The sequence below is a fragment of the Trachypithecus francoisi genome, unplaced genomic scaffold (genome assembly GCF_009764315.1).
Source record: "Trachypithecus francoisi isolate TF-2019V2 unplaced genomic scaffold, Tfra_2.0 Lachesis_group13, whole genome shotgun sequence".
Taxonomy (NCBI): domain Eukaryota; kingdom Metazoa; phylum Chordata; class Mammalia; order Primates; family Cercopithecidae; genus Trachypithecus; species Trachypithecus francoisi.
Window position 1 is genome coordinate 108,848,439 of NW_022681458.1, and position 20,779 is coordinate 108,869,217.

The window sequence follows — 20,779 nt, forward strand, 5'->3', positions numbered from 1 at the left end:
GGGAAGGAAATCCGTTTTCCTAGCCAGGGGAACTGAGAACACAACACACCTGGAAAATCGGGTAACTCCCACCCCAATACTGCGCTTTAAGGAAACAGGCACACCAGGAGAATATATCCCACACCTGGCTGGGAGGAGCCCACGCCCACGGAGCCTCCCTCACTGCTAACACAGCAGTCTGCAGCGATCTATCCGCAAGGCAGCAGCGAGGCTGGGGGAGGGGCGCCCGCCATTGCTGAGGCTTAAGTAGGTAAACAAAGCCGCTGGGAAGCTCGAACTGGGTGGAGCTCACAGCAGCTCAAGGAAGCCTGCCTGTCTCTGTAGACTCCATCTCTGGGGACAGCGCACAGCTGAAGTCCAATAGGGGAAGCAGCGGGGGCCGGTGCAGACGCGAACGACTCTGTCTGACAGCTTTGGGGAGAGCCGCGGATCTCCCAATGCGGAGGTTGAGATCTGAGAACGGACAGACTGCCTGCTCAGGTGGGTCCCTGACCCCTGAGTAGCCTAGCTGGGAGACATCCCCCACTAGGGGCAGTCTGACACCCCACACCTCACAGGGTGGAGTCACCCCTGAGAGGAAACTTCCAAAGGAAGAATCAGACAGGTACACTCACTGTTCAGCAATATTCTATCTTCAGCAACCTCTGCTGCTGATACCCAGGCAAACAGGGTCTGGAGTGGACCTCAAGCAATCTCCAACAGACCAACAGACAGTCCTTCTGACTGTCAGATGGAAAACTATCAAACAGGAAGGACACCTATAGCAAAACCCCATCAGTACGTCACCATCATCAAAGACCAGAGACAGATAAAACCACAAAGATGGGGAAGAAGCAGGGCAGAAAAGCTGGAAATTCAAAAAATAAGAGCGCATCTCCCCCTGCAAAGGAGCGCAGCCCATCACCAGCAACGGATCAAAGCTGGTCAGAGAATGACTTTGACGAGATGAGAGAAGAAGGCTTCAGTCCATCAAACTTCTCAGAGCTAAAGGAGGAATTACATACCCAGCGCAAAGAAACTAAAAATCTTGAAAAAAAAGTGGAAGAATTGACAGCTAGACTAATTAATGCAGAGAAGATCATAAACGAAATGACAGAGAGATGAAAACCATGACACGAGAAATACGTGACAAATGCACAAGCTTCAGTAACCGACTCGATCAACTGGAAGAAAGAGTATCGGCGATTGAGGATCAAATGAATGAAATGAAGCGAGAAGAGAAACCAAAAGAAAAAAAGAAGAAAAAGAAATGAACAAAGCTCCAAGAAGTATGGGATTATGTAAAAAGACCAAATCTACGTCTGATTGGGGTGCCTGAAAGTGAGGGGGAAAATGGAACCAAGTTGGAAAACACTCTTCAGGATATCATCCAGGAGAACTTCCCCAACCTAGTAGGGCAGGCCAACATTCAAATTCAGGAAATACAGAAACGCCACAAAGATACTCCTCGAGAAGAGCAACTCCAAGACACATAATTGCCAGATTCACCAAAGTTGAAATGAAGGAAAGAATCTTAAGGGCAGCCAGAGAGAAAGGTTGGGTTACCCACAAAGGGAAGCCCATCAGACTAACAGCAGATCTCTTGGCAGAAACTCTACAAGCCAGAAGAGAGTGGGGGCCAATATTCAACATTCTTAAAGAAAAGAATTTTCAACCCAGAATTTCATATCCAGCCAAACTAAGTTTCATAAGTGAAGGAGAAATAAAATCCTTACAGATAAGCAAATGCTTAGAGATTTTGTCACCACCAGGCCTGCCTTACAAGAGACCCTGAAGGAAGCCCTAAACATGGAAAGGAACAACTGGTACCAGCCATTGCAAAAACATGCCAAAATGTAAAGACCATCGAGGCTAGGAAGAAACTGCATCAACTAACGAGCAAAATAACCAGTTAATATCATAATGACAGGATCAAGTTCACACATAACAATATTAACCTTAAATGTAAATGGACTAAATGCTCCAATTAAAAGACACAGACTGGCAAACTGGATAAAGAGTCAAGACCCATCAGTCTGCTGTATTCAGGAGACCCATCTCACATGCAGAGACATACATAGGCTCAAATAAAGGGATGGAGGAAGATCTACCAAGCAAATGGAGAACAAAAAAAAGCAGGGGTTGCAATCTTAGTCTCTGATAAAACAGACTTTAAACCATCAAGGTCAAAAGAGACAAAGAAGGCCATTACATAATGGTAAAGGGATCAATTCAACAGGAAGAGCTAACTCTCCTAAATATATGCACCCAATACAGGAGCACCCAGATTCATAAAGCAAGTCCTTAGAGACCTACAAAGAGACTTAGACTCATACAATAATAATGGGAGACTTCAACACTCCACTGTCAACATTAGACAGATCAACGAGACAGAAAGTTAACAAGGATATCCAGGAATTGAACTCATCTCTGCACCAAGCGGACCTAATAGACATCTATAGAACTCTCCACCCCAAATCAACAGAATATACATTCTTCTCAGCACCACATTGCACTTATTCCAAATTGACCACATAATTGGAAGTAAAGCACTCCTCAGCAAATGTAAAAGAACAGAAATTATAACAAACTGTCTCTCAGACCACAGTGCAATCAAACTAGAACTCAGGACTAAGAAACTCAATCCAAACCGCTCAACTACATGGAAACTGAACAACCTGCTCCTGAATGACTACTGGGTACATAACGAAATGAAAGCAGAAATAAAGATGTTCTTTGAAACCAATGAGAACAAAGATACAACATACCAGAATCTCTGGGACACATTTAAAGCAGTGTGTAGAGGGAAATTTATAGCACTAAATGCCCACAAGAGAAAGCAGGAAAGATCTAAAATTGACACTCTAACATCACAATTAAAAGAACTAGAGAGGCAAGAGCAAACACATTCAAAAGCTAGCAGAAGGCAAGAAATAACTAAGATCAGAACAGAACTGAAGGAGATAGAGACACAAAAAACCCTCCAAAAAATCAATGAATCCAGGAGTTGGTTTTTTGAAAAGATCAACAAAATTGACAGACCGCTAGCAAGACTAATAAAGAAGAAAAGAGAGAGGAATCAAATAGACGCAATAAAAAATGATAAAGGGGATATCACCACTGACCCCACAGAAATACAAACAACCATCAGAGAATACTATAAATGCCTCTACGCAAATCAACTAGAAAATCTAGAAGAAATGGATAATTTCCTGGACACTTACACTCTCCCAAGACTAAACCAGGAAGAAGTTGAATCCCTGAATAGACCAAGAGCAGGCTCTGAAATTGAGGCAACAATTAATACCCTACCCACCAAAAAAAGTCCAGGACCAGATGGATTCACAGCTGAATTCTACCAGAGGTACAAGGAGGAGCTGGTACCATTCCTTCTGAAACCATTCCAATCAATAGAAAAAGAGGGAATCCTCCCTAACTCATTTTATGAGGCCAACATCATCCTGATACCAATGCCTGGCAGAGACACAACAAAAAAAGAGAATTTTAGACCAATATCCCTGATGAACATTGATGCAAAAATTCTCAATAAAATACTGGCAAACTGGATTCAGCAGCACATCAAAAAGCTTATCCACCATGATCAAGTGGGCTTCATCCCTGGGATGCAAGGCTGGTTCAACATTCGCAAATCATAAAACGTAATCCAGCATATAAACAGAACCAAAGACAAGAACCACATGATTATCTCAATAGATGCAGAAAAGGCTTTTGACAAAATTCAACAGCCTTTATGCTAAAAACGCTCAATAAATTCGGTATTGATGGAATGTACCTCAAAATAATAAGAGCTATTTATGACAAACCCACAGCTAATATCATACTGAATGGGCAAAAACTGGAAAAATTCCCTTTGAAAACTGGCACAAGACAGGGATGCCCTCTCTCACCACTCCTATTCAACATAGTATTGGAAGTTCTGGCTAGGGCAATCAGGCAAGAGAAAGAAATCAAGGGTATCCAGTTAGGAAAAGAAGAAGTCAAATTGTCCCTGTTTGCAGATGACATGATTGTATATTTAGAAAACCCCATCGTCTCAGCCCAAAATCTCCTTAAGCTGATAAGCAACTTCAGCAAAGTCTCAGGATACAAAATTAATGTACAAAAATCACAAGCATTCTTATACACCAGTAACAGACAAGCAGAGAGCCAAATCAGGAATGAACTTCCATTCACAATTGCTTCAAAGAGAATAAAATACCTAGGAATCCAGCTTATAAGGGATGTAAAGGACCTCTTCAAGGAGAACTACAAACCACTGCTCAGTGAAATCAAAGAAGACACAAACAAATGGAAGAACATACCATGCTCATGGATAGGAAGAATCAATATCATGAAAATGGCCATACTGCCCCAGGTGATTTATAGATTCAATGCCATCCCCATCAAGCTACCAATGACTTTCTTCACAGAATTGGAAAAAACTGCTTTAAAGTTCATATGGAACCAAAAAGAGCCCGCATTGCCAAGACAATCCTAAGTCAAAAGGACAAAGCTGGAGGCGTCACGCTACCTGACTTCAAACTATACTACAAGGCTACAGTAACCAAAACAGCATGGTACTGGTACCACAACAGAGATATAGACCAATGGAACAGAACAGAGTCCTCACAAATAATACCACACATCTACAGCCATCTGATCTTTGACAAACCTGAGAGAAACAAGAAATGGGGAAAGGATTCCCTATTCAATAAATGGTGCTGGGAAAATTGGCTAGCCATAAGTAGAAAGCTGAAACTGGATCCTTTCCTTACCCCTTATACGAAGATTAATTCAAGATGGATTAGAGACTTAAATGTTAGACCTAATACCATAAAAACCTAGAAGAAAATCTAGGTAGTACCATTCAGGACATAGGCATGGGCAAGGACTTCATGTCTAAAACACCAAAAGCAACGGCAGCAAAAGCCAAAATCGACAATGGGATCTAATTAAACTAAAGAGCTTTTGCACAGCAAAAGAAACTACCATCAGAGTGAACAGGCAACCTACAGAATGGGAGAAAATTTTTGCAACCTACTCATCTGACAAAGGGCTAATATCCAGAATCTACAAAGAACTCAAACAAATATACAAGAAAAAACAAACAACCCCATCAAAAAGTGGGGAAAGGATATGAACAGACATTTCTCAAAAGAAGACATTCATACAGCCAACAGGCACATGAAAAAATGCTCATCATCACTTGCCATCAGAGAAATGCAAATGAAAACCACAATGAGATACCATCTCACACCAGTTAGAATGGCAATCAATAAGAAGTCAGGAAACAACAGGTGTTGGAGAGGATGTGGAGAAATAGGAACACTTTTACACTGTTGGTGGGATTGTAAACTAGTTCAACCATTATGGAAAACAGTATGGCAATTCCTCAAGGATCTAGAACTAGATGTACCATATGACCCAGCCATCCCACTACCGGTATATACCCAAAGGATTATAAATTATTCTACTACAAAGACACATGCACACGTATGTTTATTGCGGCACTATTCACAATAGCAAAGACTTGGAATCAACCCAAATGTCCATCTGTGACAGACTGGATTAAGAAAATGTGGCACATATACACCATGGAATACTACGCAGCCATAAAAAAGGATGAGTTTGCGTCCTTTGTAGGGACATGGATGCAGCTGGAAACCATCATTCTTAGCAAACTATCACAAGAAGAGAAACCAAACACCGCATGTTCTCACTCATAGGTGGGAACTGAACAATGAGATCACTTGGACTCGGGAAGGGAACATCACACACTGGGGCCTATCATGGGGAGGGGGGAGGGGGGAGGGATTGCACTGGGGAGTTATACATGATATAAATGATGACTTGATGGGTGCTAACGAGTTGATGGGTGCAGCACACCAACATGGCATAAGTATACATATGTAACAAACCTGCACGTTATGCACATGTACCCTAGAACTTAAAGTATAAAAAAAAAAAAAAAAGAATAAGACCTAGTATTTGATAGCACAACAGGGTGACTATAGTCAGTAATAATTTAATTGTACATTTAAAAATAACTAAAAGAGTATAATTGAATCATTTGTAACACAAAGGATAAATGCTTGATGTGTGATACCCCATTTACCCTGATGTCATTATTATGCATCGCATGCCTATATCAAAATATCTCCTGCACCCCATAAATATATATACCTATGTGCCCATAAAAATTGAACATTAAAAAACAATGTTTAAGTATAAACTACTGAATACAAGTAAGGTATGACAACTAAGTTATTATGATTGAATACCTAAAATATTTTTAATGACTGTATAAATGGAGGGTTTTACCTCTGGATTTTTTTTTTTTTTTTTTTTTTTTGAGACAGAGTCTCACTTGGTTGCCCAGGCTGGAGTGCAGTGGTGCAATCATGGCTCACTGCAGCCTCAACCTCCTATGGCTCAAATGATCCTCGCACCTCAGCCTCCTGAGTAGTTGAGACTACGGGCACGTGCCACCATGCCTGGCTAATGTTTGTATTTTTTGTAGAGATGGGGCTTCACCATGTTGTCCAGGCTGGTCTCAAGCAATTCACCCATCTGGGCCTCCCAAAGTGCCAGGATTACAGATGTGACCCAACACGCCTGGCCAGGTTTTACTTTTACTTCCTTTATCTTTTCTTCTACTTTTCTTTTTTTTCCTCTCTCTCTCTTTTCTTTCTTTTGACAGGGTCTCACTCTGTCAAAAGAGTGCAGTGGCATGACCCTAGCTCACCATAACCTCGACCTCCTGGGTTCAAGCCATCCTCCTGCCTCAGCCTGCCAAGTAGCTGGGACAACAAGTGTGTGCCATCACGTCCAGCTAATTTTTGTATTTTCAGTGGAGACAGGGTTTCGCCATGTTGCCCAGGCTGGTCTCGAACTCCTGAGCTCAAGCGATCCACCTGCCTCAGCCTCCCAAAGTGCTGGGATTACAGGAGTGAGCCACCGTGCCTGGCCAAGTTTTATTATTTGCTACAACAATTAAAATGAATAAGGAGAGAAAAGCCAGAAATTTCCTAGCTCTCTTGGGAATTAATAAATGAGCTCTCAGAGAATTTTTGTGACTCGCCACTTCTCTGACATTTCAGATGACAGGCTTGTGCACTTAGGGCAAAGACTTCTTGTCCAACAGTCCCCTTAAATAGGTAGTCCACCTAGATCATAGAAACCAGACAGCTAGTTGTAACATTTGGGTTGTGATGGGATGTTTTAACTACTACTTGGGTCTATCATGGTTCTAGAAATTTAAAGGCACAAAATCACCAGCTATAACTTGTAATGAAGGAAACTACCAAAAACAATGAATTCTAAGAAAACATTTCTTCTTTAAAATGTTTGGAGTACTTTCTATAAATCAAGTTGGTTTTCAACTATAATGATTATTTTCCAGAGAGTGAAAAGGAAGTTTAAGGGGTGTTGTGCACCATGATTTAGATCAGAACACCATCATAGTGAAGACTTTAATCAGTTTTGCTGCCTCCTTTCAGTCTAGGGTTATATCTGTAGCTTCCACAAGGGGCAGGGATTTCCATTCTTGTTATTTGTAAATGATGCCCCAGGGAGGCATTATGGAAAAGATCACGTTCCTTTGGGGTTGTTCACTGTGACTGTGGCCAAAGGATTCTTTCCAGTTACCCACCCAGATGGAATTTGGGGCAGCTTAGCAGCCTGGGCACTGAGATGATAAAGTATAAAATACTGAATTTCTATGTGTCAATGTGATTTGAGCTTTGCTCTTCATTTTTGATTATGCAATTAATCACATCCATGACTGTCTGAGCCTAGTGCTCCAAGGGCAGATACTTTCTTATTATTTTATTCCTAAATACTTTATCCAATTTAAAAGAAATCCACGGTGTGAATCTTTAGCCCAGAAAAATCAACATTCATTCTGCCAACAAATTGGTACATCGAATAACTAATTACTGAGTTTTGAATTTTATGATACTGCAGGAGTTCGACCAAGATGGCGACTGCAGTCATTCCACACCGGTTGGTGAAGAAGAAGATCCCAGTGGTGGTAGACAGGACTGGCAACCCAGGACAGAAGGTATCGGGCTTCAGTCCTTAATGTGTTTACAAAGATAACATGCTCATATGGGCTTCCCTTCAATTTCAGAAGCACTCATTGTAGAAGTTTGAACAAAACACACTGGGGCCTATCGGAGGGTAGAGGGAGTGGAGGAGGGAGAGGATCAGGAAAACTAACTAATGGGTACTAGGCTAAATACCTGGGTGATGAAATAATCTGTACAACAAACCCCATGATATACATTTACCTATGGAACAAACCTGCACTTGTACCCCTGAGCTTAACTCCTGCAATAAAAGTTTAAAAAATAATAATAAATAAGTTTGAAAACACAGAAGCCCAAAGAAGAAGAAAACCACTCATGATACTACCTTCTGGTCCATATCTGAATCAGTGGGTCTAGGCAACTTGACTGTCCAGAATAGGCAATGCTCTCTGGCTCTTTTATCCCACCTCACTCCAGCTCAGCCAAGCCATTCCCTGTCCCTTCCTTTTTGTCTGATAACATCCTTTCCCCATTTTCTTCCTCTCAGAATCTTCCAGCAGCTTCAGCGATCAGTTCCCTTCCAGAGCCACACGTCTCCATCAGCTGTTGTCCCTGAGGGGAAGGTGGGGGAATGAACAAGGCATGAAAGTCCCCAAGTCTCGGTCTTTCATTTACAAGGCCATAACTCTGGAATCTTCCAGAGCACCACCCATTTCAAATATGCTATCCTGTCAGACCGTAAGTGCCCTTGCACTTAACAGAGCACAAAGTATTTGCAGATTCTCTCCTCAGAACATAGTTGCCACGGCTATCCCATTTGTCTGTCATCTATCCATAACCTTCTTTTTTTTTTTTTTTTGTGCAGTGGCCGGATCTCAGCTCACTGCAAGCTCCGCCTCCCGGGTTTACGCCATTCTCCTGCCTCAGGCTCCCAAGTAGCTGGGACTACAGGCGCCCGCCACCTCGCCCGTCTAGTTTTTTTTGTATTTTTTAGTAGAGACGGGGTTTCACGGTGTTAGCCAGGATGGTCTCGATCTCCTGACCTCGTGATCCACCCGTCTCGGCCTCCCAAAGTGCTGGGATTACAGGCTTGAGCCACCGCGCCCGGCCAACCTTCTTAAAGTAAATGTTTATTTGAACTGCTGCAATTTCTCCCGGGCAATTTTCTGGCTTCTATTTCTAACACTCCAGGGAAGCCGCCCTCTTTGATGCCCGTTTTTCTCATCCCTTCGCGCCTCCCAGAAGGCTGCAGCTCTCCCGAGTAGCGTCTCCCAGGAGGTGGTGCGATGCTGCCCTCTCCTGGGCAGCCGCCTGCCTTTCTCACGCCCACTGGGAATCGTCCCTCCCCAGGCCGAGGGCGGAGAGTAATTTAGTAACCCTTAAAACTGTGAACACCATTAAGCCTGAAAGAGCTAACAAAAGAAAATAAATCCCGAAACCCTTCAGAACGGTCCTTGCAGTCCTCCTTCGACTTTCATAGACTTCAAAGCCAAGCTCTTAGAAGCCTAATGGTGTCCCAAGCGCCTTCTAGGAGGTTAAATATTTCATTTATTCTGCTCAATTTGGAGATAACTCACCATTTGGGATGTTAGTCATTCTTTTAAACTTGACTTGCAATATTTTTAGTTTTCATATGGGAGCCATAATACTTATGAGGCGTCTCCACTAAGTTATTTCAGTTTTAAGCTTTTAACAACTTGAGTTACAAATTTGGAAGAAGCAATTCTCTTCCTGATAAAATTGCATGTCACAGTTGGTAGAGACTTCAGTTGAGCTAGCTACTCTTTCTAGTCACAAATTCTGAAATAAAAGTGTTTTCAATATTATTGTGCATTATATTCATTTTAAATATTGGTTTAAATCTCTTTAAATGGGCTGGGTGCTGTGGCTTGCGCCTGTAATCCCAGCCCTTTGGGAGGCCAAGGTGGGCGGATCACCTGAGGTCAGGAGTTCGAGACCAGCCTGGACAACATGGTGAAACCCCATCTCTACTAAAAATACAAAATTAACCGGGCATGGTGGCACGCACCCATAATCCCAGCTACTTGGGAGGCTGAGGCAGAAGAATCTTTTGAACCCGGGAGGCGGAGGTGGCAGTGAGCTGAGATCACGCCATTGCACTCCAGCCTGGGTGACAGAGTGAGACTCGGTCTCAAAACAAACAAACAAACAAACACAAACACTATTTTCTGAGAACATAACAGACACAAATCTTGTAGACTAGAAATTGAGCCTATAAATTTACTCTTTTCATGAGTGAACAAGAGAACCTATTCCCTAAAACTAATGGGCTTAATCATATTTTAATACAGTATAAATTCATCAGGATTTGTAGTTGCAGGTATACAAGAACCTACTCTTGGTTGGGTTAAAAAGGAACGGAAATTTGAAAGATATTAGGAAGTTCATATATCATTGAAAAACCAGAGGAGAGGAACTTTCTTGGTCCACCCATGCTGCCAAAACAAAATACCATAGACTGGGGGGCTTCAACAGCAGACATTTATTTTCTCACAGTTCTTAAGAATGGGAAGTCCAAGATCAAGAGTCTAGCAGGGATGGGTTTCTGGTGAGGGCTCTCTTCCTGGTTGCAGATGGCGGTCTGTCCCCATGTGGTCTTTCCTCTGTGCACACACAGGCAGAGCACAAGTGAGTGAGTTCTCTTCTTAGAAGGACACAAATCCAACTGGATCAGGGCCCCACCCCTGACACCTCATGTAACCTTAGAGGCCCCATCTCCAAATAAGCCACACTGAGGGGTTAGGACTTCAACATACGACTTTGCGGTGGGGTACACAAACATTCAAAACATCCAGTCCATAACAGGAAGGCTCTAGATTGGATTGTCAGGAAGAATTCCCATAAATGCATTTCAAAACTGGCTGCTACTGACCCCCAAATCATGGCACCTCTGCCATAACAGAAAAGCCGCTCCCACTATCAATGTAAGAATCTCCTCCCTCTGTTGGTTCCCCCATCAGCACACAGGATGCCTGCACCTTATCTTTTTTCATGTAACTCACATACATCAGTCTCTCAAGTAAGCTTTCTGAATCTAGCAGCACAGAAGGCTGGAAATACAGTTGTTATTTTTTTTTAAGTCTGTGTTGAGCTTCACAATTTAGGAAATCATCAAAACGTGAAGATGGCATCAAAATATTTTGAATCTCCATGCTCACAATCCAGACAGATATGCACATTCACTTAAATAGAACAAGGACCCCATTGATATATGCACCTATTAAGTACCCACAAAAATGTAACAAATGAAATAAGGAGAACAAACAGGGAAGTGAGGCTTTTCTGGAGAAAATAATTTTTCTTTATTGAAATCAGTTAGGCTGGGCCAGAGTCTAAGTTTTTATTTTAATAATGGCTTTGACACTAACAACAACAATTTAATGATCATTTTCTGATTGGTTATGAATGTCATTTTCACCTCTTCTATAAAGAAAATACATTCGTGGCTATGTTGAAATGTTGCCTTTTAATTTCTCTCTATGGTAATATTTTCTGATAGGGTTAATTGACGCTCATTACGTGAAAAATGCGCTTAGATAAGAGCAAGTGTTTTGTTTTTACCTGTGACAATGCATCCTCTTCCCTGGCCTACTGGGTAGCTCCAGAGGCCTTATCCATAGCAACCTCAGCAACTCACAGTATTCAAGAGGCAAAACAAAGAGAACATTTGTATGTTTCTAGAGGACTTCAGAATCAGTGCATTCTATAATCTTTTTTCCAATTTAGGACCAACAATTAGGACAGTGGCCCTTAGCTCTTAACAGTATCTTGAAAGGCAGGTAGGTTTTCTCTTACATGTGCTTATGTTATATCTTTGTTTCTTGGTTTGAAAAAGAAGTCAGCTGATGAACAGATTTTAAGCACATTAAATTTGTTTGAAAGCATTCTGGATCTATTAATTCTTGACAACTGCAAAAGTACAGTTGTCCTTAAATATGGTTCATGTGAATACAGTCAGTTTTCTAATTTTCACAACAAAGAACTAAATACATTTAGCTTTTGTGCCAGAACATTCTTTTCACTGACAGTTTAGTTATTAGGAAAGTATGCTGTGTGTTTTTCTCACTCTAACATGTCAGCTAGGTGTTTGCACTCAAGGATGACTACAAAAATGTTGTGAAAGACATCCGTCTTCCTTTCAAGTAGGAGAACGACCTTGAGCATGTCATGCAAACTCATTGCTATCAGTTTCTTTGTCTCTAAAATGAAAGGCTTGGATTAGGTGACCTCTAAGTTCCTTCCAGCTCAATAATTCCAAGCCTCTCATTTTGTGCTACATAGTGTGGTGATAGGCTCTTTGAAAACTGAAAAAACAATGGACTATTCCAAGGAAACTTCATTTTTAGACAAGTGTTTCATGCAATTGTATAGTATTAGAAAACATGCAATCAAGTTGTCTTATTTGAGAAACGTTAAGAAAACCAAAGCTAGCTACATTTTTATGGTAGCACAAAACATAATATTGGATGACAATGATAGTAAACACTATTATCATTTGCCTGATGGTAAACACAACTTTTCCTTTTGGAATTTTTTACTTTTTTTTTTTTTTTTTTAATGTACTTGTTTTGTTAAATGGCACAGGTATAAAAATTGAACAACAAAAATGCTTTCACTATGGTAGCTCCTATGTGTTACAAACAAATATATCCGAAGTCTTTTAAAATAATAAAAATCTACTAATTTAGATAACAATGACAGCTATTAAGCAACTTTCCCAAGGTCACCCAGGAAGTGGCAGAGAAGGGATGTCTGATTCACACTCTAAGCTTATCCTCCCCATGATACTCCTTCCCCAGCCTTCAATTAGTGGAGCTCATACAGCCATTGCTCCTCCAGGCACATGCAGATTGAGTGAATAAATGGCTCTGACAGATACATGGATAGAAATGAATACCAGGACAAGCATTGCGTCTTCCCAGAAGGACACTTCTCTCTGCGCCAACATCACCACTTGCTTCTATCACAGTGCTTATCTCACTGCATTCTGTATTTTCTTATCAGCTCTACTAGGGCCCCAGCTGCATCTTGTTTATTTCCCTGTTTTCAGCACAAAGTGCTGGGCTTGGCATATGCTTAATAAAAGTTTGTTAAATGAAAAAAAGGAACGAATGAACACACCTTAAAGAACAGGCAATGTCAGAGTAGTTCACACTAGTTTTTTACATAAATTTGCTTGACATCTTATATTGTGAGCAAGTGCGTATTCTATAAGTTGGAACTTTCTGTCTTAAGGGTTATTCTGGGAATTATTTCATGGAACGACCAAAATTACAAATGCAAGCACACATCTTTGGTGTTACATAAATTATCACATTGAATCCTCACGATAGTGCTGGGAGATAGGTGTCATTACACTTTATAGAAGGTGGTCCTGTTTTCTTCATCCTGGGGACAACATAGCTTGTTATAAAACTTTATTTCACATCTGTAAAATATTATTATATGGTTTTTTGCTCTTTAAGCAAGCATTTATTTAGGATCTATCATATTCTGAACAGGAAAGATACAAAGATGGCTAAACCTCAGCCCCTGGTTAATGTCCATTTTGTAATCATTAAGAAGAGATTAGCCAAACAAATAAAGTATGTCTCCTGCTTTCCACTGGAATTCATTACTTTCTTTCTTCTACTACTGTGGTATGTTTCTATAGGTGTTGAGATCACTGTGACTTTTCCAAGAGATGTCAGTCCTCCTCAAGAAATGAGCCAAGAAGACTTAAAAGAAAAGAAGTAAGGAGTATTCTTTGAATTATCAGATTTGAAATGAAGTATGAAGCAGTGATACTCATGTGGCAACCTACATTATTAGTAATTCAATCCATAATAATGCTTAAAAGTAGAGGTCGCAATAAATAGTATGTGGCAGAGGCCAGATCATAAACACTTTGGCTGTGTGGGCCATATGGTCTCTGTTGCAATGATTCAAATCTGCAACTGTCATTTGAATGCAGCAACAGATAATTTGTAAACAAAGGAGTGTGGCTGTGACCCAATTAAAGCTACAGAAAAAGGTTGAAGGCTGGATTTGGCCCCTGGGCTGTAGTTTGCTGACCCTACTACAGGGCAGAGCTACTTAGAATGTGGTTCTGTGGTCCTGTTACCAGTCCATGATAAGGTCAGGACAGGCTGTGAGGGTGACTATTAAAAAAGTTACAAAGCAATTTGGCAAACAACTTACGTTCATTGATTGGGTAGTAAAAAAAATTGAAGCTTATTTTTTGCATGTCTTTTATTTTTCTTCCATTTTTATGGCAATTCACTTATATTTTACAAAAGTATCAGTTCACAATGATTGGAAAATTTAAATGCCAGTTCTTCATCAAAGATAGTTTGAGAAGCACTGGGCTAGTCAATGCCTGTGGAGATAAAAAGGTGCATCCCCCATTCCTGCCCTTGGTCTCTGATTTCTCTGTGCAAGGAAATGGTGATTGGGAAAATGAGAGTGAGCTGAAACCTAATGCATCCAGGTGAAGGTACAGAGGGCTGAGGAGGCCGGGGGGAGTCGGTGGGTGGAGATGTCTTACCCTCTCAGGATTCAGCCTTTCCTTTCAGCAGCACCATTTGGAAATAGTTCTTCAAACTTTCTAGTGATGTCAGGTTGGACTGAGAACTGGAGATTCAGAAGATGTGGCAACCGAGTTTTAAATAAAACATTTCCCTCCCCCTTTAGTCAGATAACCTCATCGCATCAAGAATGGGCACAAGCACATGCAGTTTCTCATCCAAATAAAATTGAGATGGTGGAGCTCAGGACAAACACGCTGACCATGCGACCCTTACTTTTGCAAAAAGAGGAAAGTTCCAGGGAGCTCTGCGATGTGAACTTGGGCTTTTTGCTGCCGAGATCTTGTTTAGAACCGAACATTTCCAAGTCTGTAACCAGAGAAGATGCTCCTCATTTTCTGAAGGAGCAGCAAAGAAAATCTGAAGGTAAGTTGAACATTGAATTCCATAGTGAGTCCTTTCGGTCAACAAATATTTATGTATTGTGCCAGGCACTGTTCTAAATGCTGGAGATATAGCAGTAAACATATCAGACAATAACCCCAGCCCTTGTATAATTTACATTCCTGGGGGTCATGGGGGTGTGGGGCAGACAATAAACTAGTAAACAAGTAAAATGAAGGATGGCATAATGTTCCAGCAGAAATAACACTATATGTGCAAATGTTTACATATTTGTTCAAGGAATAGAAGACAAATATTTTGAGAATATCTTATTGTTTAGATTATGTCATTGCTTATTTCTTTAAACATTTCAGACGTTATTTTATAAACTATATTTGATAATTTCAGTTAACAATATCCTACTGATTTGCACTATGGTTGACTTTTTTCTTGAGTGTTTGAAAATCTTCATTGTGAGCTCATATTTTGTTGATGTTTATCTGTGAGAATCTTGGGGGCCCATGCTGTGGGTGCCTTTGGCCAGAAGTATTGAGTTTACTTCTACCAGGTCCTAGGGTCGTTATGGACTTGAGTCTACTTTAGCCTTATTCCTGGATCCCCAAGTTAATGTGCAAGTCTAAGAGCCTACTTCCAACTACATTGAGCCCAAGATTCATTTGTTAGATAGCAGCACTGATGCCAGCATTTCCCCCTGTGGCAACATTGTCTTTGGTATTTGCTTACCACTGTCCTCAACCAACCAGCCAAAACCACCAGGAACAACCTTATAATCCAACAAGTTACATTCATTGATTTATCACAATGAGGGAGACTGCATGCCAGTGGAGCTGTGAGGCATCTTACCAAATAAAAAAAAAAAGAAAGAATAATTATTATGGGATTTTAAGAGAAGGATACATTTTAAGTGAAATTTAAATGAAGCAGTGCTTAAATTTATGTATTTATTTATTTATGAGATGGAGTCTCGCTCTGTCGCCAGGCTGGAGCACAGTGGCATGATCTCAGCTCACTGCAACATCTGCCTCCCAGGTTCAAGTGATTCTCCTGCCTCAGCCTCCCAAGTAGCTGGGACTACAGGTGCATGCCACCATGCCCAGCTAAGCTTTGTATTTTTAGTAGAGACGGGGTTTCACCATATTGGCCAGGATGGTCTTGATCTCTTGACCTTGTGATACTCCTGCCTTGGCCTCCCACAGTGCTGGGATTACAGGCCTGAGCCAACTTGCCTCGCCTAAAAATGTTTTTTGATTTCATTATGCTAAAATGTGTGTAACATAAAATTGACCATTTTAATCATTTTCAAGTGTACAGTTCAGTGGCATTAAGTGCATTCACATTGTTGTGTAACCATCACAAATATTCATCCCCAGAACATTTTCTTCTTGCAAAACTGAAACTCGGTGCCCATTAAACAATAGCTCTCTATTTCCCACTCTCCCAAAGCTTCTGGCAACCACTATTCTATTTTCTGTCTCAATATGAATTTGACCATTCCAGGTCTTTTATATAAATGGAATCATGCAATATTTGTCCTGCATCTGGCTTGTTTCATTTGGCATGATGGTGAAGCAGTGTTTTGATGGGCTGTATGTAAAAGAGTTCATATGAAATCTGGACTGTGAAGTGGACCTAGACTCTTGCTCCTTGAAGTTTACAAAGTTCCCAAATCTCGATAGCGTTTTTTGTTTGTTTGTTTGTTTTATTGTTTTTAGACAGGGTCTGGCTGTGTTGCCCAGGCTAGAGTGCAGTGGCATGATCTTGGTTCATTGCAACCTCTGCATCCTGGGCTCAAGCGATCCTCCCACTTCAGCCTCTTGGGTAGCTGGGAGTACAGGCACATGCCACCACGCCTGGCTATTTTTTTGATACAGATGGGGTTTCACCATGTTGCCCAGGCTGTTACTGAACTCCTGGGCTAAAGTGATCCTCCCACCTTGGCCTCCCAAAGTGCTGGGATTACAGGCGTGAGCCACCGTGTTCAGCCTCAACAGCCTCTTTCAACCTCATATCTTGCCACTCTTCCTCAGCAGTTTGATAAACTTTAGCACACTAGATGCCCTCTATTCCCTAAACATGCATGTGAATATTTGCACCTACTGTTCTTTCTGCTGAGGCATTATGCCATCCTTCAGGTTTTGTCTTAGAATCCACTTCCTCTGGAAAGTCTTCCTGAACATCCCAAAACTGGATGAGTTGCCATTTCTTTGTTCCCCTATAGGATCCTGATCTTACTTACAACATAGCACTAATCAAGCATAATTGTCACTATTTGTTTATGTGCTCATCTTCACCGGATTACAAAAGTAAGAATCATTCAACCTCCACGCACCGGGCGTCATACCTGGCACATAGCCATTACAAATGCATTTTTAATTAATAATAATAATAACAATCAGGTCCAGGGCAGCACTTTGGAGGCCAAGGCGGGCAGATCACTTGAAACCTCAAAAAAAAAAAAAAAAAAAAAAAAAAGAAAAGAAAAGAAAAGAAAAAGGCCTGTAACCCCAGCACTTTGGGAGTCCAAGGGAGGAGCATTAGCTTGAGGCGAGGAGTTTGAGGGCAGCCTGGGCAACATAGGCAGACTCCATCTCTAAAGACAGTACATATAGGCCGGGCGCGGTGGCTCAAGCCTGTAATCCCAGCACTTTGGGAGGCCGAGACGGGCGGATCACGAGGTCAGGAGATCGAGACCATCCTGGCTAACACGGTGAAACCCCGTCTCTACTAAAAAATACAAAAAACTAGCCGGGCGAGGTGGCGGGCGCCTGTAGTCCCAGCTACTCCGGAGGCTGAGGCAGGAGAATGGCGTAAACCCAGGAGGCAGAGCTTGCAGTGAGCTGAGATCCGGCCACTGCACTCCAGCCCGGGCGAGAGCGAGACTCCGTCTCAAAAAAAAAAAAAAAAAAAAAAAAGACAGTACATATATAAAAATAAATTTTAAAAATTAAGTGGCTGTGGTGGTGCACAGTCACCTAATAGCTCAGCTACTCGGGAGGCTAAGGTGGGAGGATTGCTTGATTCCAGGAGACCAAGGCGACAGTGGATGATGATTAGTCCATTGCACTCCAGCCTGGGAGACAGAGTGAGACCTCATCTCTTAAAAAAAAAGTACAGCTAGTACAAGACTGTTTCTTCTAGTGTATGCTTTCGTGTTGCTACATATCATGTTTAGAGTGGTATTTATTGATTGTCCAGTTTGGGCTTCATCTGTTAAGATTTATTACTTTTACATTACTTGCCTCACACACAAGCAATGCCCAGTTTTCCCAATCTTTGTGTTTGTTTGTTTATTTATTTATTTATTTCGAGACGGGAGTCTCACTCTGTCACCCAGGCTGGAGTGCAGTGGCATGATCTTGGCTCACTGCAAGCTCCACCTCCCGGCTTCACGCCATTCTCCTGCCTCAGCCTCCCAAGTAGCTGGGACTACAGGCGCCCGCCACCTCGCCCGGCTAATTTTTTGTATTTTTAGTAGAGACGGGGTTTCACCGTGTTAGCCAGGATGGTCTTGATCTCCTGACCTCGTGATCCACCTGCCTTGGCCTCCCAAAGTGCTGGGATTACAGGTGTGAGCCACCACGCCCGGCCTGTGTTTATTTTTTTGAAATCAATATTCAATGTCTCTGTTATTATGACTAGGTAAAGTATTATTTGCAGCTGAGCTCCATAGTGTGTTGATTACATTTCCTCTCCTTTTGGACATTGTATTTATCTCAGCATTAGTAATAACCACCTCATTTCTTCATTTACTTACTTTTTGTATATCTGTTACTAATTCATCCCATCCTGGGTATTGCACCTGTAAAACAAATCTCAATACAGGTGATTAGATATCAGGCAATCTGTTGGTTCCTTTTGTTTTTGGAGACATTGCTCCTGGACCCTCCTGGCCTCCAGTTTTACTCCGCACCACCTGCTCTCTGGTTCTACTGCCCAGCCGCCCATCTGAGATTCCCCTCGTGTCATCCTGGGAATTCCCTTGCCTCCTTGCTGTGTTGAATCCCTGTGTACTGGATATGTGGCTTAATCTTCCTTTCCTTTTTTTTTTTTGAGAGAGAGTCTGACTGTGTCACCCATGCTGGAGTGCAGTGGCGCGATCTCAGCTCACTGCAACCTCCGCCTTCTGGGCTGAAGCCATTCTCCCTCTTCAGCCTCCTGAGTAGCTGGGACTACAGGCACGCACCACCAGGCCCAGCTACTTTAAAAACATTTCTTTTTTAGCGATGGAGTCTCACTATATTGCCCAGGCTGGTCTTGAACTCCTGGGCTCAATGATCCACCCACCTTGGCCTCCCAAAGTGTTGGGATTACAGGCTTGAGCCACCTTGCCCGGCTTCCTTGCTTTACTTAATCCTCATTTACTAGGGCACATTTCCCAGCAGCTGCTTGAGAAGGGGTACATGGAGAATATGAACGACAGAGTTGTTTGTTTATTGTCTCTAGTTCTTCTGAGCTCCTTTCTTTCTTTCAGTTTGATATGTTCTCTGTATTTTCATATTGGAGCATTTCCCTACATATCAGTTGAATCTTGTCTATTTGTATCTAAAGGGTTTCACTAAAAAGTTCTGTATGTTTGAGTGAGCTTGTTGAATGGTCCTCAAGGGAGCTGAATAGGTGGAGAACTGGACGATTGGTAGAGGGGTTCCCAAGTGTCAGCTTGTATAGATTGATGGATCTTTTCTCTCGGCTAGTTTTCCCCAGAGAGAGAATCCAAGTGCCTGCCTACAGGTTATTAGAGGCAACGTTCTTGGCACTGAATGGGGTTCATATTTCAGTGTGTACACTTCTCCTTAATCCTCATATTTTCACTCCAGCACCCCATTTCTGCTCTCAGCCATATCCAGCTCCTTAGCATCTTTGTGTCAAGCCTTCCAGGGAGTAAACTTCCAGTCATCTGCAGGAAAGGAGAAGAGTAACTCCTCATAGTGGACAGGGCAGGGAATCTGGGACTTGTTCCAGCACAGACTTATTAGCACCCTCTCCTTTCAGTCTTGCCTGCATCCCTGTCTTCGGAGGTACCTTCAGTTCCCATTCCTGTCCGAGATTCTTATTTCTGGTTGGGCTCTCCCCTTGCAAGCGTTGGGCAGAACACAGAAAGCTGACAACTCAATCAGTTCTTATTCGTCCATATAGTTTTCCCTGTCCAAAATGTTGATATTGCTCATCTGTTGTTTTATCATTTGTGTGTTTTTATTTTTTTGTCCTTATTTACACATTTTTTAATTCCTTTACTGTGATTTTAGTGTGATTTGTGGAGGGACTGGAGAAAAGCTTGTAAATTCAATCTGCCATTTTTAATTGGAACTCTGTACTCATTTTATTTTATTTACTTTTTTGGAGATAGGGTCTCGCTCTGCTGCCCACGCTGGAATACAGTGTTGCAAACATGGCTCACTGCATTCTCCATATCCCAGGCTTAAGTGATCCTCCGCCACAGCCTCCTGAGGAGCTGGAAGTACAGGTGCATGCCACCACACCTGGCTACTTTTAACATTTTTTTAGAGATGGAGTCTCGCTATGTTGCTCAGGCTGGTCTCTACACATTTAAAAAAGGCTTTGACACATATTGTCAAGTTACCTACCAGAAAGATCTTGCCTCTCCATTTCCACCAAAAGTCTTTACCCCACATAATTCCTGACCAATACTGGATAATATTTATCCAAATATTGATAAGAATACTTGAAAGGGGTTTTTAAAAAAAAACTCAGGATGTTATCCATATGTACCCAACTATAAATTATATTCAATTGTATTTCTGGATTAACTTCTAACATCTTTTCAATGAAAACCTCAACCTCTGGAATGCAACCTCTGGGGGGGCAAAGAGCAAAGATCTG

General features: G+C 41.7%; 1 protein-coding gene across 5 annotated transcripts in view; it reads left to right on the forward strand.

Annotated features, from left to right (window-relative positions):
- The window catches only part of MAP3K19 (mitogen-activated protein kinase kinase kinase 19), a 67,106-nt gene that overhangs the window by 17,702 nt on the left and 28,625 nt on the right, over nucleotides 1-20,779 (forward strand). For 4 of the 5 annotated variants that reach the window (XM_033231681.1, XM_033231683.1, XM_033231684.1 and 1 more), the window contains exons 3-5: nucleotides 7,945-8,041; nucleotides 13,684-13,762; nucleotides 14,703-14,962. In XM_033231681.1, the coding sequence (XP_033087572.1) occupies nucleotides 7,945-8,041; nucleotides 13,684-13,762; nucleotides 14,703-14,962 (436 nt within the window). The remainder of the gene's footprint in view (nucleotides 1-7,944; nucleotides 8,042-13,683; nucleotides 13,763-14,702; nucleotides 14,963-20,779) is intronic. The other variant, XM_033231682.1, reaches the window with a different exon arrangement.